The sequence below is a fragment of the Molothrus ater genome, chromosome 1, assembly GCF_012460135.2.
Source record: "Molothrus ater isolate BHLD 08-10-18 breed brown headed cowbird chromosome 1, BPBGC_Mater_1.1, whole genome shotgun sequence".
Taxonomy (NCBI): Eukaryota; Metazoa; Chordata; class Aves; order Passeriformes; family Icteridae; genus Molothrus; species Molothrus ater.
Window position 1 is genome coordinate 129,997,289 of NC_050478.2, and position 25,216 is coordinate 130,022,504.

Below are 25,216 nucleotides of genomic sequence, written 5' to 3' on the forward strand. Positions count from 1 at the left end.
GAGGAAGTTGTAGACAGCAATGAGGTCTCCCCTCAGTGTCCTCTTCTCCAGGCTGAACAGAGCAAGTGACCTCAGATGCTGCTCACATGGCTTCCCTTCAAGGCCCTTCACCCTCTTTGTTGCCCTCCTTTGGATGCTCTCTAGTAGTTTAATAACTTTCCTGTATTGTGGTGCCCAAAACTTCACACAATATTCAAGGTGAGGCCGCCCAGGGCAGAGCAGGGCAGGACAATCCCTCCCTTGCCCTGCTGGTGATGCCGTGCCTGATGCCCCCCAGGACATGCTCAGCACTCCTGCATGGTGACATGATTTTAAAAGATTTTAAAAAAATACAAATTTTAATTAGAAAATATTATATTATATACAAACAATAACTACATTTTTAATGTAGGCAACCAGAAAGGAATCAAAATAATTTTTAAGATAGCTCATCAGGAATAAAATCATAAAGAAACAATGGTAACATGGCTAAGTTAATACAAAATCTCCTTCCTATTGTACATAGGGAACAATAAGCATTCATTAAGACCTTGCAGACATTGGTTCCCAAGTCAAAACAATTTATGCTCCTAAATACTTCAGTTATTTTCAATGCCAACAGCCATGCTGAAGCTTTTAACTATGTTTTTACACTCAAAGAGTAACATAACTATTCTATTTTCTCTTAATCTCTTAATTCCTAATGGAATTTGTTGATCTCTAATGGCAAATACTACCCTAGGTGATCAAAGCCTGCACAGGATCTCTCTGTCAAGACTGGTGTGCTCATGGCCAACACAAACTAGAAGATGGCACATGCCATTCTACAGAGCCGTGTGCCGGGGTGCCAAGTGACACAGTCACCTTGGTGCAGCAAATTATCCAGACAACAGGACTTGCAGAGTGGGAAGGCAGAGTGAATACACACAATATTGATGATGCACTGCTTGAGATTAATTATTGAAGTCTTACTCAGGTGTGTGCACAACACTGTGCCATGTGACACAGCAGAGACCATCAGCTCAGCTCTCTTCATTGCATTAACTGCTGCTTTGCCACAGGAACAGATGTTCCTGAAAAATGGAGTTGTTTCTCTTCAGCATGCAAGAGTAACATAGCATAAAGCATTAAATAATGGCACTTGCTAACACATCATGAACCAATATTTCAGGAATTTCCCATTCTAAAGTTAAGCTAAACTATTTTAATGGATCAAGAGAGCAGTAAGTGTGAAAAAAACACTCTCCTAAATTGGCAATGATTTCTATGTATTTCTTTGAAATTAGATCTAATTCTGAGGAAACACAGTTGTGATTTTTATTACTTAAAAGGTTAAAATAATTTAATTGAAATTGAATATCTACCTTAAATTAAGTTAAGAATTAAGAAGGAAAAAAACGAATACACCACCTGCCTTTGTCTTTCAGCCCGAAATCAAAGCAACACAGCTTGCAGGAATTACCTGTTTCTGTAATGGTCAATATTGAAGCTTTCTATTTTACATTTGATTTTGGTATAGACATCCTGCATATCCACTGAGGCACTGAGATCTTCTAATTCACTGACAATGCAGACTTCTGCAATAGTCAAAGAAAATAAAAATTACTGGTTATTAATCTGAAACCTGAAGGATTTTAAGCAAGAAATATACCTGAGTTGCTACATTTTGTAAATAGGATGATGCTATTTATACTCAAGAGTTTTCTCATAAAGCACTTTTTGATTCAAGTGCCACACTAGAATCCAAAATTTTCTATACAAATATATTGAGAAATATATATAAGGGGTTTCTAGTTTAGGTATTTATAGCATAATTCCTAGGGGGGAAAAAAGAAAAAAATATTTGCCAAGATATTTACTCTAATTATTCTAATTTTTTCTTTCTCTTGTGCAATTAGTTTTTTTTAAATCAAAGGTTCAAGTAAATTTCTTGAAAACTAGCCTTAAAAATGAGTCACTTTATTTTTTCACATTTCTATGGGCAATAATGTTAATAGCTAAGCAGCAGTATTTCCTAGAAAAAAAAAATTGAAGTCCTGCAGTTTATGGAATCTGAGTTTCTTTCAAACAATTACTCTTGAATGATAATTCAACTACATCTCTAAGAGAAAAAAAGATAAGCTGTGCACAACACATATTTTACCTTTTAACACAGAAGTTGAAACTTTTCCTCTGAACCCTGCATTAAACTTCCTTTAACTTTAATGATTATATTATGGTGATTATATTAAATTGAAATTTGAAATTACCACTATTAAACTAGAATGGACTATATATGGACATACACAAAATATATGACTAAATCATATCAAAAGGAAGCAGGATTGGTTCTAAGGCAATAAATGCAGCACTCTACAGACATTAATTATTTCCAATTTAACTTAATCATCTGTCAACGTGGAGGGGAAATTTTATGTCAAAGAACAACACTGAATTCTAATTTGCACGTAGTAACCCAACTACATTTTGTTGCTGTTATTTAAAATACAGTTCCAACCCATTATTTCTGTGTTATAGTGTTCAGTAATGTTGATACAAGCTCTGAATAGATAATACTGTGCTGTAAAATAGGGTGTGCTATTTAAAACAGTACATCAGGAATTCAAGTGGAATTTAAAATTGCTTATTAGGCAGAAAAATGCAAAATACCTGTGCCATTATTTCTAGGATCAGGAGCAAACAATTTTACAGTAATTTTTGGCAACATCCACTGCATCCATAGGCTGACACGTCCACTTGAAACTCCAATATTACTTGTTGTTTGTTCCAACGTAATGGAGTCTGAGAATGGAGAATCATCACCACCCTGAAGAGAATCACCCTACAAAACAAAAGCAATAGCTGAGGAAAAAAGAAATATTGCTTTTCACCACTTCTGGGTTTTTTTCTAACTCAACTGATATGGATGCACAAACTATAGAAATACAGATTCCCAACTAGTATATTTGAATTAAGCCATTTGTAACACCAGGAAAAAATAAACCAAGTATTTTTCTCTTTTCTCTGGTAGAGACAACAGATTATGGCAAAGACTGAATGGTAAAACTTTAGGGTTTTATGACAGGTCTCCTTGGCATAGCACACTTGCCTTATTAATGCTACACTATGGAACCACCATCATTTTAAAACAAAGGCTAATAGGAATATTTGGAGATGCAATAGCAAAAGGGATATGGAGGCTTGCACATATCTGAAAGACAAAAGAAGGAAAAGTCACTGGAAGCACCAAATGAAGAGCTGCCCAGCAAGGCCATAACACCTACACTATGTACACACTGCGTTTGAGCCATTTTCCCCTCCTTGTATGTGCTCCCCTGTAATTTTGGAAAAAAAAGTTCAGAAGATAATAGCTTTCTGTAAGAATTGGCAATATTTTATTTGCCACTTTCTAAATACTTCTGTTTAAAAAATTATTGTCACTTGTAATATTCTTAAATGTATGAAATGTTGACAAATGAGCTTGTGGAAGCTTCTGTGCCATCAGTTATCTCTGTTTCTTCCCTAAAATGTTAAGGGCTCAATAAAGAAGACACAAAGATTAATGTTTTAGGAGAAGATGATGACAAATGAAAGCTATACTGAAAATTCTGTTATGTGGGCTTATTAGAGCAATGCAGGCATGTTCTGATAATATTTACCAGCCAAAGGACCTCAACCTGCTCCTTTGTTGGATCTTCCAGATAGGGAAAGAAAGATACAAACATATAACTGCTCATCAGCCCCCAGTGTTTACAGCCTATTAAACTGAATGCAAGAGACACATAAGTCACTAATGTCATCCAGAAGCTCCTGAATATCCAGAAACATCTCCACTTGCAACTCCACCATGTGTTGTAAATTTTCTTCATTCAAGCAGAAAGAAAGGAAAAAGGTTTAGTCACTTTGATCCACTAAGACCAAGCTGTTTCTAAGATTAACAGACCAATAAACACCCAAAGTCTTATCTTTCATTGAAGGTTTGTGGGATTAGGCATTGTAAAATATGATGAACAACATGTTTGAGATTTATCTAATTAAAAGCCAAGATTATTTCTATGGAAGACACCCTAGAAGACAGATCTACACAATAAGCACTACAATTGGACTGAAACCATTTTAATCTGTCAGACAAGATTCAGAATTTGTTTCAACTTCAGATGCTCAGGAAAGCTCGCCTTCAGTAGCAAAATTAAAGTCTGACAGTACTTGCCTCATTCTGCAGCCCAAGGCTGGAAAATGCAAGTATGGAAGTTCTGTTAGCAATCTATTTTCTGGATGGGTAGAACCTAGCCCAAACCTAATGACATAACTCATATGGAAACATTTATGATGACAAATCACATTTTCATTCAACTCAGGCCTACAATTTAATTATAGGTTTCCTAAACTATAAGAGGACCCAGAAACAGCAAAGGCACTTTATCTGCATGCAGTAACCTTTGCCCTTGAAAAGCTCAGTGATACTACAATTAGGCAGAAACCATCTACATTGTCAATAGCTGACTCAAAGAACTTAGCATTCCAGATACTCATTCATATGAGGAAGGGAAAGCTTGTCCAACTGACCAGTGTATGCTTCAAGAAAATAACACCTAAACATGAGACTATAATACCTGCACCAGCTTAACAGATGTAATATGATGTGATGCAATGAAAATTAAGATCCAGTTCACCTTCATCTATAGTGACAGTGGCTTTGCATGAATCAAAATGCATGAATAAAAATAAGTATATTTCTATTTATTTTTATTTATCTTATATAAGGCATTATTGCTTACAGCTCTGAACAGATTACCTGAAGAGCCACAGGTGATCATCTGTGGAAAAACTGTTAGACTCCTGAGGTCCAAAAAGCATTTGCTCCCTATCACATTCTAAGTGAACTAACCTCCCCACACAACCCCACCTGAAATATCTCTCCAAGTCACGGACTTAGCATCACCTTCTTGCTTTAAGTGTTTGTTTACTCTTCCTCTTCTGCTTTACTCTTACACTGCCTGCAAATTTAATTATTAAATATAGCAGGACCTGTCTCCTGCTGTGTATCTAATAATATTTAATGTCTGCCAGAGCAGGACATGTCAATGGAGAAACCTCAGATAGCTCATTTCACTGTGATGCATCTAGCTCCCAAACTGGAGTGGCACATTGAACATATGGCACCCAACAACAACAACAACAACAACAACAAAAAAAAAAAAAAAAAAAAAAAAAAAAAAAAAAAAAAAAAAAAAAGAGCAGAACCTGCTAAATAACACATTCAGGGCAGAGGTTAACTGCTTTCTCACAAGCTGTGACTTGCATTTCCTATTTGCTTCTCCAGCAAAATCCTTCCTGCCTCTGGCCTTTTTGTCCAGATTTCCATCTCTTAATACTATTTGCTAACAGTGTCCTTGCAATATATTTCCTACTATGTCCACAAAGAGCTCTACTCTCTCCAGTGCCACTTAATCATCCTATAAGGCAGCACTGATTGACAGTGACACGAGAGTAAATATCTTTTCAACATTGTAAACAAAATTCAGTTTTCTTCAAGGATGCCAGCACTTGTCCTTGGAATGAAAAAGTTCCAAGGGGAAAGCAGCCTTGGAGAGTGTCAGGCCTGCAAGCTCCCCAGCAACTGAAAGGATATAGGCAGAGCAGTCACTTGTCCATTGCTAACCAGTGTTAGTCCTTATTGCTTCTCCTGAAATGGCAGGCACCAGAAGTAAGACAGTGACATAACCTAGCCATTTTGCTGTCCCCAACTATCCCTGTGAACCCTCTGCAAACACTAGCCTGCCTCCCTTCAACTGCTCTGCTCACTTGTAAAGCAATGAAAGGTTGGAGTGAAAAATGTATCCTTCCAAAACCACAATGCTTTGAGAATCCTATCTCCCGTTTTAATGAGTCTATTTGCAAAGTCCTCATTCTCACAGGACATCAGAGAAGCCTCAATCTATTTCATGACTTGAGATTTTCATGACCATGAGAATGGCATTAGTTCTGATCATTTCAATTTCTGACAATCAATTCCTCTCTGTTTCTTTTGTATAACATCCACACAGCTTCTTTGACACTCTGCCTTTCAACAACTTCCCACACCTTTGCAATTTGCCTTTGAATGATTGCCCTAGAAGATGATGATTCAGTGCTGGACTTTCACTGTGTCTGAGATGACCTTTCTCATCAAAACTCACATGCTCTAAAAAGATGGTGGAGTCAACAGTACTTTGGTCAGATCCCCTCAGCACGGCAGATCTGAAGGAAGGAGCCAGCCAAAGAGAATTTCCCTGTGCTGAGATCTTCAGATGGATTTCACAAAGTATCAAGACATAAAAGCCAATTAAAGTGAGGAAAGGGAAAAACAATACTTTGATATTTATTTACAGTTCAAGCCAATGCTCTTCACAATGCTGATGTTCTGTGGACCCATTTGTGGCTCTCTATTCCCTGCATTCTATAAAAAGATTTTTTCTTTTTTTTTTTTTTTAATCTGAGGAATATTTCAAGTTCTGTTTGTACCATAAACACACTTCATTTTGCCAAACTGTAACTTACAAATTGTGATGGAATGGGTGGGAATGAGAGACAGTCTATTCTTGTCTTCCACACACCCCTCCACTCTCCCACTGAATGTGCTCCAAAATGGATTTTGAATGAAAATCAACTTTGTTCTAAAATTTTGGCAGGTCTCTACATTTCTGATAGTTGAAAAAGAAGTAAACAATAGCTGATTAAACTTAAAGGGGTACACTTAACAGCAAATACGTATTGCCACCATGGTAATTTTTGAATTTTATAATTGGGTTCCTTTATTTCTGTAATTTAATGTTTTCAGCTGTTTCATGCATTTTGTTTGGGTTTTTTTCCACAGAGACCTATTTTTATTTAGCGGTTTGAGTACAAAGATAACTTTACTGTGAAGAAAAGTCACACTATAATTTTCCCACACTTCTTTTGGACTATTTTACTGAAGATATTAAATTATGTATAATGCCTCTTAGAGAATCAGTCAATTGGTAATTTTGGCACAAGGTTACTTAAAACTGTATTTGTGAGATTTCTGAAGAACAGCATTTACCCTAGAGTTACAGATACCAACCCAGATGTATCATTAGAAGCTGGACCTGCAATTGCCAAGCTTTGGAATTCATTCTACCACACAGCCTGAAAATCCAACAAGGGCCTCAACTCCTTGGGCTTCACCTCACCTACAATCCTGTGCTTGGGTTACTGCATTCCCCCCAGAATTCCAGGTGACTTGGCCTTACTCCCCCTTGGAGTGGCAGCAGGTCAGTGTAGCTAAAACTGGGCTGTGGTGTCCAGCAGCGATCTCCTGCTGGCAGCCATGGCAGCTGCAGAGCTGCTCCAGAGACAGCCCCAGCTGCTCAACACCCTGTCCCTGGCAGAGGGACACAGTGCTGCCTCTGCCCCCTTCAACAGTTTAACTTCAACATACTACCCATGTTCTTTCTGCAGTGAAAACCTGTGTAAACAGCTGAATTGGCCCATACCCTCTGTCAGTGGTAGATGCCCCTCTGAAGACAGAACATGTTGTATGACTGTCCTTTGGGAGGCAAACAAATGGAAGAGACTGCATTTCCTCTTAGCCCTCTGTTCATGGTACTGTAACCACAAACATTAGGCAAAGCCAAAGGGCCTGAAAAACAGATGGTCTGAAGTAGCTGACATATTTTTTATAAGCTCAAATTCACAGAAATTTTTTGCAGTAAAAATCTAAGAAACTGAAGTGAGACGAAAGACTCTTGTTTCTCATCGAGTTTCAATTTTCATTTTGGATTTTCAGCACCCAGCATGTTATTGTTAAATATGTTTATGCATTACTTTTCTGCTCTGTTTCCAGATCTACTGAAAAATCAAGCCAGAGTCAGAAACCCTGAACTATTTTCCCACAACTTCTCATGCCAAGTCCTAAAATACACAATTTAATTCTTTTACCAATTGTTGCAAATTGACCAATATACTGAGTTTATTTTCTTACCAGAATTTATCTTTGTTCATCAGGAAGATCCAAACATATGAGGCCTTCATCCTTGGCCTGCCTAAAGCTCAGAGATGATCACAGTTTGGCCACACTAATGCTATGCCTTATCAAAATAACTTCTGCATTCTTGCTCAATCACAGAGTTTCCCCAAGGACTAAACACTTCTACCACTGTTTGTACTTAAGTAAACAGTAACAAGTGGCCTGTTGCAGTCTGCACTACCTTACCTTTTCCAAGGCAGGGATGGTAAAAATGATTAACTGTTTCCAGCCTCCAGTATTTAAGCCTCACTCATGTTTCCCTGTTCGACCACCACCCAGGCTAAAAGTCAGTAAGCCTAGGTAGCTTTATCCACATCAAACCATGCTGCTCACATCAAGTTGTCAGCAAGAAAAGAATTAGACACAGCTTAAAATATAAATCATTCACAAATCACATAAACAAATTACCTTTTTTTTTTTTTGCTATCTGATATAAATAGTTGTGCAAGTTCGCTTTCTTCTTTTATAGCAAGTCTGTTGCAGCTGAAAGAAGCTTTAAAAATAATCATGTGTCTCCCACAGAGCAAAACATAGCAACTATAAAATCTCTAAACTTAAAAAATCCCATAGCTATGGCAGCAAGGCTGTTTTTGTTTGACACATTTCAAGATGTCAAGGCTCAAAACTATAGAAATATATAAACAAAATACAGAGTCCGATAAAAAACTAACTTCTGGAAAATTTCCCCAAGTCAAACCTACAGAAATGTGTATTATTATTTAATTAATCTATTCTAATATTGTCCCTTGTTCACTAATTCACTAAATTTCATTTAGATAATTTACAATTTTTAGGAGAAGAAATTTTCTAGCCAGTGTATAACATTTTTTTGATAATACAAAGAAAATTAAATAAATGATGAAGAACATTTTGCAAAAGGGTAGGATATGAACACTGAACTTGGACCCATATTACTAAAATAATCTCGGTAACATATGGATTAAAACATCACTGAGTAGTTTCAATTAATGCTCCAAGTACAATATGTACTCCAAATACTGCTGTCTATACAGATGACCAAAAACAAATTGTTATTTATAAAGCTGGTGGTTTCTGATTGTAATGAGAAATTAATTTGATGTAAGTAGGGGGAAAAGCACTATTTTTGTGACCATATTGTTTTCTTACTATTATTACTTACCTTCAATTCTGTATCCATGGCAATATTTTTCACAATTAAAATCATGCACATGTAGACATACACCAAGCACAAGGCTATTCAAATAATCTACAAACATTTTAGTGAAACAACTTAACTCTAGCCCAAACACTTTTTAATGTCAGCTGTTTCTTTGGGGTGTGTGTACAATGTATATAAAAGCAGGCACTAGCAATCACCATTTCATCTTCTCCAAACCTGAGAAATAATATAAACTATACAGAGGGCTAAGACAATCTTGGCCAAATGCTGAATATGTATTGCAATCAGAATCCAAATTACTGTATATCTGCTTGTGTTCCAGAACTGTTCAATGAGGTGTCCCTAAAGCTGATGGGGCTATCCTGAGACTGAAAGCCAGTCATTCAGAAAAGTCTCTCTACATTCTTACAGATTTATGTCAAAAACAAAGCACCGAATACATGTGATACCTTGGTATACCTTCAATTCATCTGACACATTTTTGACTTGCTCTTGGAGCATAAACAAGGTCAACTCACTATTTTAACTTGTAAACCTGACAGGGGCACTAAGAAAACCACAAATACTATGCCTGTGCAGTTGCAAAGCTTCCTGTGACCACCCATTCTACTCTATAGCAGCTACCTGGTGACTTCTGGCCAATAGTACTCATGGGTGAAGTTTAACACGGCACTCATGCTGATAAAAGAATTAGCCTGCTTTCCTCAGTGTGGCACAGGACTCCTCCCCTTGCCTTGAATACTTTACAGTCTCAAGCAAACACTGACACTATGATCAGGTACCAGATCTCTCCAGGCAGTTACACAGTGTTATAAATTAAGGAAGCAGAAATACACAAACCTAAGTGGCCAATCTTATATCTGAAGATGTATCCCAAATGCTCGTGTGAGAGAGCCACAAAAGCAGTGTGAGACATGGACAGCTGGGACAGGGGAATGGGCTGAGCTCCAGGAGTAGGTCATAGATGGCACAGTGGTTCAACAGTGGCTGGATGGAGGTGGGGTGAGCACACAGCTGGGTGCAATGCCAACTATGGAAGCCTTCACAGCCCAGTACCTCTCCTGGTTGCCAATGCAGTTTACACACAGCAGCTCTCTACTGACCAGCATCAGAGTGACTGGCTGACTACCTGGAACAGCTCACAAGCAGCACAGGTATCAGAGGTATTTTCAAAACAACACTTACTATTCTGCTAATTCTGGACTTGAAAAATGGCTTATGCTTCTTGACCTGAACACACTAACCACAGTTTTCTGCCCCAAGATAATACACACTCACTTCAAAGAGAAACAATAAAAACAAATAATAAATATAGCCCAATAAAGCAAATATTTTTTTCTCCCTTTTGTTCCACCAAAATAAGTAATAAAGTACTGTTCATTAGTTTATTGGGGCAAGCCACCTGGACTCTACTACTCTTTCTGATTTTTCTGGTTCTTCCTTGACTGCACACCACTACATTTTGTAGGTCAGAACTCACACAACACATTCTTTTAAGAAATAAAAATACCTCTGTAGTGGTTCCAATGTCAGCAGATGGACTGTATGTGCTGGTATCTGGTGGAATGGTACCAATGCTACTTTTAACAGGGGAGCTAGGAGGCACAGGTCCTGTCATGGTTTCAGTATAGACAGAAGATACAGATTGATATAGAACTCCTTTCCTCTGAATTTTATTCCAAACTTTACTTGTGATCTCAGCCAGTTCATACAGAAGCTGCACCTAAAGGAAAAAATAAAACTTAATTTTAGGATGAAGCTTTTCTTAACAAGGTGAAGGAAAAAATCATCAAAGTCCTCCACTGAGACTTAGAACTGAACTTCTCACCATTTAGAATGTTCTGATTGCAAATAAAATAATTAACATCATTTACAGTATATTGACTTTGATAAAAATAATCTGTTCTTTGCATAAACATATGGCACATAGCACAAAAAAAACTATAACATGGTCTTGTAAAACTTTTACTAACAAAAATTATAACAATTAAGCAAAGGTAATTTAGCATATATTTCATACATATAGATACTGTCTCTAGGAAAAGTCATGTAAACTTTATAAAATATTAACAATGCAGAATTAATCACTCCAATTCTATTAAAATAATGATCCCTTGCAGCATGTGAAACTGATCTGGCTTTGGAAGAATATTCACTACCAAACTCAACAGTCTCCCGGCATATGTCATTCCAATATTTAGAAACACACTGTTTAACTTGCACATTGTTTGACTCAGTTCTAAGATATTTACATAAGTTTTTGTAAATAGGCATTAATCATGGAATTTGTATGACAACATATTGGAATATACTGTATAAAAAAAGGTCAGTGAAAACTGAAAATAATATATAAGCAGATTCACAGCTGGATACCATACCAAAGTTGCCATTATAAAAAATTTAAATTCTCATATTTATAAGAACTTTAAGCCTCAGGACACTTTTGCTCTACGAAGCTGGCTTCTTATGTGGGCAGAACAGATGCAGAAAAACACTGCTGTCAATCTATATTTGATATAAAACAGTACTTGATTTTGTGCGTGAGAATGTGTGATGAAGTCTCAAAGTACATGGTGCAGTCTTTTCTTAAGAGGTGAAATGCTGGAATTTTATAAAAACCTTCTTAATTCAACTTGGATTTTCTTTTGAAGTTTCAAGGTTTACACAGAACAGGTCACATAATCTTTTGACAGAATTTTCCTTAGAGGAAATAAACTTCACATTACATTTTTTTTTCCCTTCATATACAGAGCAATCTACAGCCAAACAACTGTGGCTCTGGTGAAGAACTCCTTCAGTTATGCTCTAAAGTGTTTTGTGTCTGTAGCACTCTGATAGGCACTGGTAACCTTTAAATTACCAAATTCAAATTTCTAAGTTTTCCCGAGTCTCTTCCATGTAATGCAGGAAGCTCAACTAATGTCCTAATGCAACTAACTAATGTAACGTCCACTCAATTGATTGACTAATATAACATTAACTGGTGTTGACACTTTGCTGGCAAAATTATCTCTAGAAATTTAACAGGATACAGGCAGATATCCAAATCATACAAGCCAGCAATTTCCCCATGTCCCAGTTTTTTTCCAAGAAACCAAAAGACAACGTAATCTATGTTTTTATGTTTTAATGAAGCAGGGCTTTCAGAAAATTATTTATGCTATTGTTCCTAAAGGCAGAAAGTAATGCAAAAGAAGAAACTTGTGTTTACATATATGTTTACATACAAGGTGTAGAGGCTTGTCATCAGTTAATCCAACACTGAAAGGTTCAAATATTACTGGGGTTGCAGTAGTCATAATCATTACAGCTAATAATTACCTATCTTGTCAGGGAGACTTTTTTAAGTTGCTCAGGCTAGAATCTCTCCAGCCACTCTAAAACAGTGGTTATTTCACACAGCAGTAGCCATGTCTCTGAACATCACCAGCAACCAGCCAACCAAGCAGTATGATCAAAATACTCTATCCCATTCTGAAGCTAGGGACAAAATAAGTTTGTAGGTACATGGTTTGTTGTAATTGGGAATGGGGCTGTGGCCAAGCCTCACCTCCAATGGGCTACAGCTGGGAAAACCAGATGAACAGTACTGAAAGCAATGAGTGGCGAGCAACCACCAAAGGGAACAGAGGGCACAAAGGAGCAATGCATGAACACTGAGGGGTATAAAAGGCTGGGCTAAAGAACAAGAAGGGCAGGTGCTTGCAGCCTTCTGAAGTGATATGATTTTACTCTGTATGGGCAAATGCTTAAAGCCTTCTGAAATTGCATGGTGATACTCTGTGTATTGTGGCCGTCGCAACTCGATATAACTTCAGCAAACAAAAAAACACACTTCTGTTAGAGGGAGATGATTTTCACAGAGTTATGTCAAAAGGTGAAAATACCAAAACCCCTCACAATAAAGCCTCATTAAAACAAAAAAGATGGCATGTGTCTACATGTAAATAAAATTTCAAAACTTTGATAAAGTCACATCTTTGGTAAATTATTTTTAACGCACTTTATTTCATTCCACTGGTTGTTACTGACTAAATTGGAAGGATTTTCCTCTTGTTGGTTGAGTGTTTTCAAATGTGTAATCTCAATATTTTACAAATACATTTCTGATTATATGAGAAGGGCAAGTATAAGTGTAAGGCTTCTCTCCTTTCTAAGTATTTTTGAGCATATATAATAATTATTTTTAGAACACACTATTTAAGAGAAGAAAAATGGTAGGACAAAAAGGGTAACTGCCAGTATTTGTTAAAAAAGGCTTCCCCCTCTCACTGCTTCCACTCTCTCCTCAGCAAAACCACACATAACTCAATAAGACTCCACTGACTACTTGGCAAAATCTGTAAAGCTCAATATGTTACAGCATTTTATACTTTAAAAATAACATATTACTACAAAATTGAAAACTACAACCAAGGAGAACATTCTGGCAATTTTGCACACTGGAAGTATCTATTGAATTTACAACCATCAGAACATGGTTTCACATTAAATCATAATAGTCATATACATATAATACTTCACCTTTGCTACCATTTAACAAATTCACCAAAATTCACCTAGTTTGAGGCTGTCATCTACAGAAAAAATACAGCCTGTCACTGTAAGGAATCAAATTTCATACTGTGAATTTATGACTATCAAATGCTGTTTATGGATTTGCATTTTTCATCTTCTATCCTTCGACATCTGGTTCAAGAAGACTGATTGCCTTTTTTATTTCCTTTCGCATAAGTAAAGAAGAAAGGACAAGCAAGGCACATGTAAAGGAGAAAAGACATTTCCAGAACCTTTAGTAAACTCAAATAATTTCTCTGCATCCTTTCAGTCATTAGAATACTTCAGTAAGTTAATAACATCACAGTGTACAAGGACACCCTTTAAGACAACAACATTTGATCTAATATTCCATATTACAACTTCATTTTAACAGTTCACTATGCACATAATATAATTTATATGTAGCTTAGAGTTTCAGTTTTTTAGTGAAAATATTTTCTTACAGTTTGTAAAACAAATTACTTAATTACACTTTAACAGGAATGCCTGAAAAATATTGTATTTTTCTATTTTTTTCTTAGTTCTCAACTCACATTTAGGTAGGACTTGCACTTATAACAATGCCATTCCACTTTTAATATTATTAAATACCTACTATATTTGAAATTACAGGAAACTAGGTCCAAGTAATTAAAATACAAGATGAGCCTTCTGAAAAAAATCTAAGAACACCTTTTCCTTTTAATAAAAACAAATTAGGTGGTAACTTTTGTTTACATTAATTCATCTGTTTTTTCTTCCTTTTACTGCAGGATACCATTGTTTGCCTAAAAGACGCTTTATGTTCAAAGAAACGTTAGTTCCATGAAAATGTAAAAAAACTACATAAACCACTTCAATATACGAATCCACAGTGACAGCAGAACAGTATCACAGCATTTAATGGTACATCTGCAATTCATTTCACTCCATCAGCCAAAAGATGCATTTATACTACAGCTATTACATTTGGAAAAGAGTTTGAATTACAGAAGTTGAGAAAGCTTCAAAGCAAATCTCAATCTAAGCACCTTGATCTTGATGGCCCAGTTAAAAAAAAATTAAGATAGAGCCCCTCTTCATGAAAATGCAGATCAATCATACTTAAATCAAGTTATTTTTAATTTCCTTTTATAAATCAATTAAATGTACCAACCTGGGGGTTGGAGCATTTTATTTCAAGGGACTCAAGGTCGACGTGGAGGCAGACGACAAACGAGTGTCTGGATTCCGGCCCTGAAGAAAGCAGTTTCTGTGAAGTCACAGCTAAAGTAGAAGTGCAGCCCATTGGTTCTACCAAATTAAGAGTCATTTGTTGTCCAAGAAGGGTATATACACTGAAATGATGCAGACTAATTGTCCATGGAAAAGCATCACCTAGTGATTAAAAAGAAGGATGTTAAACAGTTAAACAATTAGTTAATAAAGAGTAGGGTATTAATTTCACAAAACTAGCAAAGGCTTTATTCTAAACCACCTTAGAAGTCAGCAAGTGCAATCCACAACCATTAAATTGATCCTAAACTCTCATAAATATAATTCAACCATTATTTCCATGCTATACTTCAAAATCTAAACAATAGCAATAAATTTTTTACAACTTCTAAAAACTGAAATCCATTGGGAATTTTAACTCCAAACTGTGAACAAACATGTACAACATAGTCTGTAAAGAAATTTTTCTTCTTCATATAATTTTCCTCAAACGGAGGAATATCTAGAAAACACTCCCCACTTTTTTCAGCATATGGATACAGTTCAGAGGCAACTCCTTCTATTATATATTCGTATCTATTTACAGGTTGTAATACTAAAAAAGTGATTTTTTTTCCTTTAAAAGTCTACAGGTTGCATCTCAATGCAGTGGTGCTGCAGAGTGAAGCCTATTCCAATGCTCATAGGGCAGCTCTTTCCACCACCTCACTTAAACTTCCAAGATGATGGATTTTCTAAAAACAAATTATTATGTATTGGAATTAAATACCAATATTGCCAGATGGAACCTGCCTGGGCTTGTCTGGGCCTTGCTGCTTGACCAGAGGCAGCAGCTGTGGTGGTTTCACCTCAGAGACACCTTTGGCCAGCTGGATGCTGCATTTGGGCACTTGGGACAAGTCCAGGCATGCAGGAGCTCAGGTTGACCTCTGGCGGAAAGGCTTTAGGCGAGGTGAAGGAAAGGGAGTCGGGTTCTGCTGGAGGGTTTTGATCCAGAGCTTTATTCCTGGCCCACAGGCCTCTGAATGCAGCCACAGCTCCAACAGAACCAAGAACCGCGTGGTCGCCGTGTCTTTTAACCCTGGGGAGAGGGGGAGGGAAGGGGTAGGGATCCCACCAACCAGGTAAAGGGGGGGATGTCTCAGGAGACAAATGACACCTGGATGGCCCAATGAACCCAGGGCTGAGAGGCTTCTTCTGAACTTTGCCAACCACACAACGCCCCTGCTGGAATGCCAAGATTGACGGACAGCACTAAGCAGGGAGCAAGGGAGGGGAAGGGAGAGGTTATTGGCACACCTGGGGAAAGGATGTTACATCACACTGCAACATCTATGGACATATATTTAGCACTTAATTTCTTATATTTAGGAGGAAGCCTACCCAGAGAAGTTTCTGGCATCCTACCAGGAATTGTTATCAAGAATAATAATCACTGAGGGAATTGGCAGTGCACAGCTGAACAACAAAATGCCTACAGCTTCTGCACAATCAGTTTCTTTAGGTTGTCAATAGATGAAACATAAATGTTTCCAAAGCAGGATCACAGAACTATTCAGGTAGATCTTTAAAGGGTCAACAGAACTCCTTTTGGTAAAGGAAAATTTTCAATGGTTCTACCAGCTAGAGTTGAGAGGACTTGAGCACACAGATTACAGGACTTGAAACAGAATCCCCGTGGTGGGTTGACCCTGGCTGAGTGTCAGGAACCCACTACAGCTGCTATCACTCCCCTTACTCAGCTGGACTAGGAGAGAAAATTTAACAAAAGGCTGGAAGACAGGGAGAAATAATTCACCTGTTACTGTTCATGGGCAGAATAGATTCAACTTGGGAAAGACCATTTGGAGCCAGTTGGAAATGGCTTTGTTGGATTTGAGGAAAGCTTCTGGAATGTTCTCACAGATGTCAGCCCTGCAGCCCACCCCATTACCAAAACCTTGCCATGTAAAGCAAATACAATCTCACACATGATAGCCAGGTCCCAGAGGAAAAAAATTAGGCTCTGGGAGAAACACTGAACCAAAATTCAAAGAATGCTCAAAATACGTGAGGAAAATAAGGCAATCAAAAAGATGTGGATAATTCTAATTTTACTTGAAACAGATACAGGTTTTTGCTCTTCACAGGTATAAGAACATAATATTTTAGGGGTCTTTGGGGTTTCTTTTGTTTGGTTTTGTTTTCTTTAAAGAAAATCTTCATCCCATTTGTCAGCTTTCCTACTGAGGAAGTTGGGCCTTTTTGTCACAACTTCAACAACACAGAGTCTGTGCCCACCATGTGAATTTTCAATCCACCAAAATAAACTGCCTGTCCCAATATGAAGTAATGTAAAAGCAGCTGGATGAAGTGCCAGATCCAGACACAGCAGGCTGCTGAGCATCCACAAACCTCAGCCATGCCTGAAACAGTCTTCATCTTTGCAGGAAGAACAGAGAAGGAGAAAAGTTCTCCTTCCCACAGAAAAATTCAGAAATTATTTGGTATGAGGTTTTATTTTTCAAAATTTTGGCCTAAGCCATGGATAAAGAGTCCAAATTAATCTAATATCTAGAAGCATGGGAGCCAGTCCTGAGAATCAGAGGAGAAAATGGTAGACAAAGGTACACTGGGCTGGGCCCCTTGGGGTCTCATGGGACAATAAAAAATTCAAACCAGTGCTTTTAAACAATATATGAAGAGTGTGTTTGCTGCCTGGTGTGACCTACAGTCAATAATGTCCTGCTGAGAAATGCTAAGAACACTAAGAAATAGCACCAACTGTTAACTGTGACCATTTAAAGAAATTGGAAGGGTTTTGAAATTAAAAGAAAGCTCCATTCCAACATCTTTTTACCATATTATTTTAGTAAGACTTCTTGTTTTTCTTCCACAGGTGGCTTCAGCAATACATTTATATCGCCAAAAGTATATATCAGAAAACTCTGTATCTCATCCTAAGAACAAACTGAAAACTTCAATAGTTTATTTTGAAGCTATTACATACTGAAGAATTCAGTTCAAAGAAACTTGAAAATACTTTCAAAAGGTTTGCAGATTAAAAGTTTTGAAGCAATTAATTCATGCTTTTTTCCAAGTTCAGTCATCCAAGAAATACAAAAAAATAATTGTAATAGTTGGAAAAAATTCAAATGCAAAGTCAACTCCAATGACATGTTTCTAATTATTACATATGAACTTTTTTTTCTCTGTGACCACTACAGTAAATTGACATAGTTTATATTTCATGGATTAGAAAGAAAGCATATCTATGGAAAAAAACAGTGGTAGCACTACTAGACTGCACACAATATCTACCTTAAAGGGAAAACAATGATAAAGTGTTATCAATTTACAGAAACTGCAGTATGTTGAAAAAATACTGTAGTAAAGACACAGTGAATTTACAGCTATGAAATTCCCCTAATGTCATCAGTTACCACTTCTTCAGCTCCATATACACTTAATGCCTGTTCTAACACTTCATTGGAACGGTGCACCTGATAAATCCTTGTTTTGTTGTTGTACCTATATCTTATTTGTTTTTTTAAAAATGTACCTTCATTCATTCCCAAATTTGTTTTATGAAACTATTCAAGAAATAATTCAAAGCATCTAAACATCAAAAGCAACACTGCTTGTAGGATTTTCCCATAATTTAAAGAATGATTTCTTGGTAGAAAGGAAATTGCCATATTTGCAGAATTTTATCCACATCTAACCTTGGAATCTACATATATTATTTATTTTGTCACTTAATCGATGAAATTATGAAATATTTTAAGTAAATTGGGAAAACTGGAATTGCCTTTAGTGGAACTACAGTACACTCAACATTTATTATGGCAAGATTATAAAATATACACATGAAAGTCCCCTACTATGGTTGAAAATTCTGGTTAATTCTGATCTATTACTATCATAAATCCTTATTTTAAATTTTGTAGAGCACCATCACTGATTTATAATTAAAAATTTATTATTTAAACTATTTCAACTGCTTTGATAACTTCTAAAATTTATAAATACCACTTTCAGGTATTTGGCAGTTGACTGACCCAACCATCAGACATTAACTGTGTTAATCTGCTACTTGCAATAGTTTAGAAAGACTAATTTCCTACAGAATTTTTGAATTATTTTTCCAATGTATGAATAAAAAAATTTGGTATGTGGAAGCTCTTTCTCTGGTACTTATTGATGCAGTTTGCTTCTTTGCTAGAGTTAATCATTAATGCTCATAATAAGACTTCCCATATGAATAACATACAGCATTGATAAATCTAATAATTGTTATGTTTGCTTTCATTTTTATGAGGTACTTATCTTTATTTTAAAAAACAGATTGCAATTGTGGTATTTGTACATGATGTTGTGTATACAATGCTGACAGTTCTGCACAAGAGAAATTTTGTTTGTTTAAAATCAGTAATGGTAGGAGAGAGATCACGAAAGCTTTATCATGCATGTGCTCTGGGATCTATTCCCAGGCTTACCATTAGTATCCACTGCAATCCTTAAAAAGCAACCTGACTACTGTGTCTTTATTTCCCCTTCTGTACCCACACTGCAGGGTCTTTAAATGGATTTCTAAAGCCCTCATTCTCATGGGACATGCAATGTTTAAAAAAAAAAAAATACTGCAGTCACTACATGTTAGGTCACTTGTACTTCCCCCCAGTCATGCAACAGGACAGTAGTTCTATGTCTGCATAACTCCAGCTTTTCCAACGTGAGAACTAATTCTACAAGCTATTCTGATAACAGGTAAATTAAACACAGTAATTACTATTACAGATGGTGACATCGACCATAAGCTCAAATAAACCAAACTAGGGTAGATTTAGATCAGATATAAAGAAGAAATTATTCACTACATGAATAGCAAGACACTGAGAGAGGCTGCAAAGAGAAGTTGTGGATGCCTCATCCCTGAAAGTGCTCACAGCCAGGCTGGAATGGGCTCTGAGCAGCCTGGTCTAGTGAAAAGTGTCCCTGCCCTTGGCAGGGGGGTTGGAAATAGATGATCTTAAGGTCACACACAGACCCCTCTATGAAACAGCACACTATTTTAAGGCCAAATATTTATCTTAAATAAAAAAAAATAAATTTAAAGGTAAACATTTTTAAAAATCTAATGCAATATGATAACTTGTAAGGAGGCCAACATACTGCTGTTCTACTTTAAACATTTAACTGTTCCTTTCAGGTTGAAATCTATATGACTAATTTCCTATTTTCCTGCAAGTCACTTATGGACAGATTATTGTGTTTCAACATGTGTTACAAAATTCTGGGAAGATATATAATCTGTCTTACTTCACAAGCAAAAGACATCTTTCAAATTTAAATATTTGGAATAGTGATTCACTTGAATGTCAGTAGATGGCTATTCACTTGAAAATGAGAATATGATTAGCAACAAAATCAACAACAATTTTAAGATATTTTGAACACTGCTTTCTAAAAGTATTTTACTCTGTCTTACCTAAAGATCTATATCTTACTGTATCTGACATAAGTAAACATCTTTAAAAAGATGAATTAATAAAATTTACTACTATGAAAGATTTACTACTATGTTTCCAAAGAGGAACATTATTATATTAATAATTAATACTATTAAAAATCAATAACTAAAATAACTGAAAGTCTAAACTTCTAAAAACAGGAGGATTTCATCAATACAAAAAATTTTCATTGTTACTCTAAAACTGTGTTTTAGTGCTTTAGCTATGAAAAAGTTCCCTTCATGTCTTCAATTTGTCTTCCTGTTATAAGTGTTTAAATTTTTGGAAGACCACTTTGCAGTCCAGAAGTTCTGACCATAACAACATATGTTGTCCAACTATATTTACCACATTTTAGCCTATCACTATAGGTTGGAACTTGTAGATTTTATAGATGAATTGTCAATTAAGCTAGATGCACACAGAAAGTCACAACTCACTATAAGCACTTCTCTAAACATTTCAGTTTTCTTCAAACTGAGTTTCTAACAATTTATTTTCTCCTTAGTAACTGTTTTACATAAAAGGCATCTACAAGTAGGACAGAGGTCTTCCTCTTCAGAAGGTGTCAAAACAGAGAAGACAAGGGGCAACAAGTACAAGTTGCACTGGGAGAGATTTAATATCAATATAAGGAAGTTTTTACAGTAACAACAATCATTAGCTGGAACAGCCTCCTTAGAGATGTGCAGCCTTTCAGGAGGAAACGAGCAGGGTGTTAGATAATGTCATCTTGGGTCCCTCTGCCATGCAAATTTGGACCAGGTGATCATTCAAGGTCATTTCCAACCTGGCCTTCCAGGCTTTATGATTCTGTGATTCTACTTTAACATCTTCAATAAATACTACCTCACAGATCTCTGTCTGATTAATTTGTACTCTTGAGAATACATAATGCAATTCAATATCTTACTTAATTGTATGTTTATATTTATTCAACAGAAGTTCAAAGGAATTATTTCATTCTTTACATAGATAAATCCATTTAGGGATTACTTAGTTATTTAGAATGACTGAGCTACATAATGTTTCTAAATAAAAGTACTGTAAAAGCATTCCTACAAACTAAAATTACCTCAGAGATGCAGCAAAACTCTGTAAACACATGGAAAGACCTGATTGTGGGATAGTGTATAAGCTATTTTTACAGTATGTTGACATCTTGAGGTCAGTAAGTATCTGAGTAGGCTGAAATATTCCCAAATGACAGTAAGATAATGTTTCCTTTTTGTCCTCTTTTAGTCTATCATGTAATAAGAAACTATATCAGTGAGCACACAGCTTTCTTAAAAGTGACAACACATACTTATATCTTCTTTAGAATGATCAAAAAAATGGCTATCAGGAAAAGCACAGTTGACTAAATATAATTTCTGAGAGATGGTAACATGTCTGACTGTCCCTGAAGTCTTGTTTGAAGACAGAAGCAATTAAGAGACTTTCACAATAAAAGTCCATAAAAATTATTTACCTCTACAGGGGAAGAAGCAAAGAAGGTGACTTTAAGCTGTGAAAAAAACTTTGAAATGATCTCTTTAAGAGGGAGTCTTGGCATGGGAGAAGGCAATGGCTCCATTAGAGAATCAAAAATATCAAGATTGTGAGAACTTCTGTTTGGCATTATTCCCAGAGCAGGAAGCCACACACAAATAAATTCCTTACCATAGGCTTTATCCCAAGCAGGGGGATTCTTTTCTCTCACTAGGCTCTTTCCTTCAAATCTGGGTCTGACAAAACTCAAATGACTTCTTACTTTCATAAATGGTTTAAATTACATCATCAGTTTAAAACAAACAAAAGACTTCTGTTCAATGTATCTTCTATCTGTCACTATGATTAGCAAATAAGATCATTCCTACTGAAAGTTATTAGGAAAACCACATATACCTTTCTCTCTTTCTTTCAAACTTTTTTTCCTTTTCATTTTTAGCATCTCTAATATGATTTTCACTACTAAAAACTACAATTTTATATCCATTGCCATGAATTAAGGTAAAATACAGAAAGGAGAAGGGTGGCAATATAAGTGGCAGATCAAAGGGAGAAGAAACACAATGTTATAAATCCAAACAAATTTCAGATGGCAGGAGCAGGACTAGCTCTTGAATGTGATTTCCATTTAATTTTACATACCCTTTAAATTGTTTATATTTCAGCAGCAAGAGAGAAAACAGAATAATTTTCTCAGAAAATGCTGTCACAAAAGCAATGGAACAATTGCTGCATCTCCCTCTCTTCATCTTAGAATCAATACACAAAACAGCAAGAATTCTTTCTAAATAATATAGTTTAGGAATACAAAAATGAACTAACTGTACACCAATGCCCTGGTTTTGTTTGGGATAGACTTAATTTTCTTTATAGTAGTTGGGATGGTGCTGTTCTGAATTTATGCTGAAAATTGTGGATAACATGGGTATGTTCTAGTTATTGCTGAATAGTACCTAAAGTGTTTCCTGCTTCTGACAGTGCTCCACTAGCAAGTAAACTGGGGGCACAGGAGGAGCTGGTAAGGGAGACAGCCTGGTCAGCTGACCCCAAAAAACCAAAGAAACCAACCAAAAAGAAAGGCTGGAACACCTGCCTACTGACAGGAAGCAGCAAATCAATCTGTTATTTTGCTTTGCTTGCACCTGCAACTTTATCTTTTAAGCTGCCTTTATCTCACCCCTAAGCTTTCTCACTTTTGACCTCCTGATTTTCTTCTCCATTCCACCAGGGTGGAGGAGTGAGTGGCTGTGCTCAGCCAGAACTGCTGGCTGGGGTTAAACCACAAATACTGGCATTTCCATGGAATCCAAAACTTACTTGTGAGACTAGCTCTTACAAAAGTCATTAAAATAAACCTGGAACCCAAGGCTCAAGATAGCTCAGAATATTTGCCTCATCTATTTCCAGTATATCTATATCTATATCTCACCTATTTCCGGTATATACATATATATACATATATATATACATATACATATACATATATATATATACATATATATATACATATACATATACATATATACATATATATATATGTATATTTATATTTATATATACACATATATATATGGAACAAGATTTTTACATCAGGGTTTATTCAGAACACTGCTGCAAGTCCATTTACCATTTATTTTCATTATTTCTAAGGGCTCAGTTAAAAAAGCCAGAACACAATAAAAAGTATTCAACATAAGCAACTTGTTTTCACTTGCTAAGTCCTTTTCAGCTTATCTCCTCCTTTCATTTCTTGATCAATTGCAGAATGTTAAAAGCTGACCCTTCCCTCGAGCTGGTGTAAAACTCAAAGCCCTATCAATTATTAGCTTTTCAAATAAGAACTACTGTGTTTTTCTCAACCTTTATAATTTTTTTCTTCAAATCTCTACAAAATCCTTGCTACAATTCCTAAGTCACAACACAGAACAAAGAACTGTTGCCTGTCAGGATGGCCATTAAAGGCTCATTATTTTCTTTTGACAGTTTGCTCTACTTATGTATTTCTTTTCTCATTTTACATTGAATCATAGAATATCTCAAGTTGGGAGGGACCCTTAAAGATCAAGAAGTGCAACTCCCTGCTCCTTGCAGGACTACCTAAGATTAAAAGCATCCAGAACTCTGACAGGCTCAGTGCCATGACCACTTTCCTGTGCAGCTTGTTCCAGAGACCAACCACTCAGTGAAAAACGTTTAACTAACGTCCAGTCTGAATGTTGCATCCAAGACCTTGGTGGGATGAAAAGTTTTTCCTAACCTGCCTCTTGGAATTCCTAACCTGCCTCTTCTGTCTTGGAATTTCCAATTTACTGTCACTTCCTGTTGTATCAAGATCATTGGCTACAAAATAATTTGAATAACAAAACCAATGAAGGTAAAAAAATATTTTAGTTTCAAATATACAAAACATCACAGAACTAGCTCTTCGATGATAATTTCTATGTTGATTTCCATGGGGCCAACCTTATAAGTAGTATTTCTAGACATCAATAATATATAACATTCTGCAAAAAAAGCAGTATGAAATCAGAAGTTTTCAAAATAAAATGAAGATAATTTTCATGACAGAAATGGAAATTAAAGAGTAAGGTTTTTGAGTTTATCATGTTACCTTCTTCCAGGATGGGTCTCAGCACAACAAATGGGATTTCTTGCAATGGTTCCATGTGTTTGTGTCCAGCACTCATAATCTTTATCTGGGGCAAGCAGACAACAAGGGTGCCAGGCATACTGGCCTGGCCATGGTACCAGTTCCGCACAGTCCCAGGAATGTCACCTGACACAATAGTACTTGGAGAAGGCAGGCTGTCATTGGGAAGGAATACACAACAAGACTGCACTTCAAGCTGAAAAAACAAAACAAAGAAAGATTCTCAGAAATAGATTACTTTTCCCCTCACTGTGTATTCATATTAGTACAAAATCGGAAGTTATTCATCCATCATAGTTGACTGAAAATAGTCTTACCTTCTAGTTGAATTAAGAGAAAAGATGACGCAAAATGCTGGGAAATAATATATGCTCATAAATTATGATTATGGGAGGGGAGAAAGAAGAAGGATGTTTTTTCTGTGCAAATTCATCAGAAAAGTGTTGCCATATAAAGTGAAAATACATATATCTACATTTCAACAGCTTTGTACAAGTGCAATTGAGTCAGAGAACATTCAGAATGAGAAAGCTTTACTTTTTACCATTCATTAGTTTTGTTAGCAATAGCTAAGTCTCCAGAACCAGCCAACATTTTATATGCTGTTACTTTCTATAAAGAACTGATTCAGGGAAAATTCTGCCTCTGCTTAATAAGCAACATAATGAGCATGTACAAAAAAAAGGTAATCATTAGAAAAA

At 36.2% G+C, this 25,216-nt stretch overlaps 1 protein-coding gene across 1 annotated transcript in view; it reads right to left on the reverse strand.

Moving 5' to 3' along the window:
- VPS13B (vacuolar protein sorting 13 homolog B) overlaps positions 1-25,216 on the reverse strand; it is a 433,772-nt gene that overhangs the window by 183,639 nt on the left and 224,917 nt on the right. The window contains exons 23-27 of the mRNA XM_036379056.2: positions 24,477-24,711; positions 14,824-15,044; positions 10,639-10,851; positions 2,629-2,800; positions 1,442-1,556 (exon numbers count right to left, since the gene is read on the reverse strand). Coding sequence (XP_036234949.1) covers positions 1,442-1,556; positions 2,629-2,800; positions 10,639-10,851; positions 14,824-15,044; positions 24,477-24,711 — 956 coding nt within the window. The remainder of the gene's footprint in view (positions 1-1,441; positions 1,557-2,628; positions 2,801-10,638; positions 10,852-14,823; positions 15,045-24,476; positions 24,712-25,216) is intronic.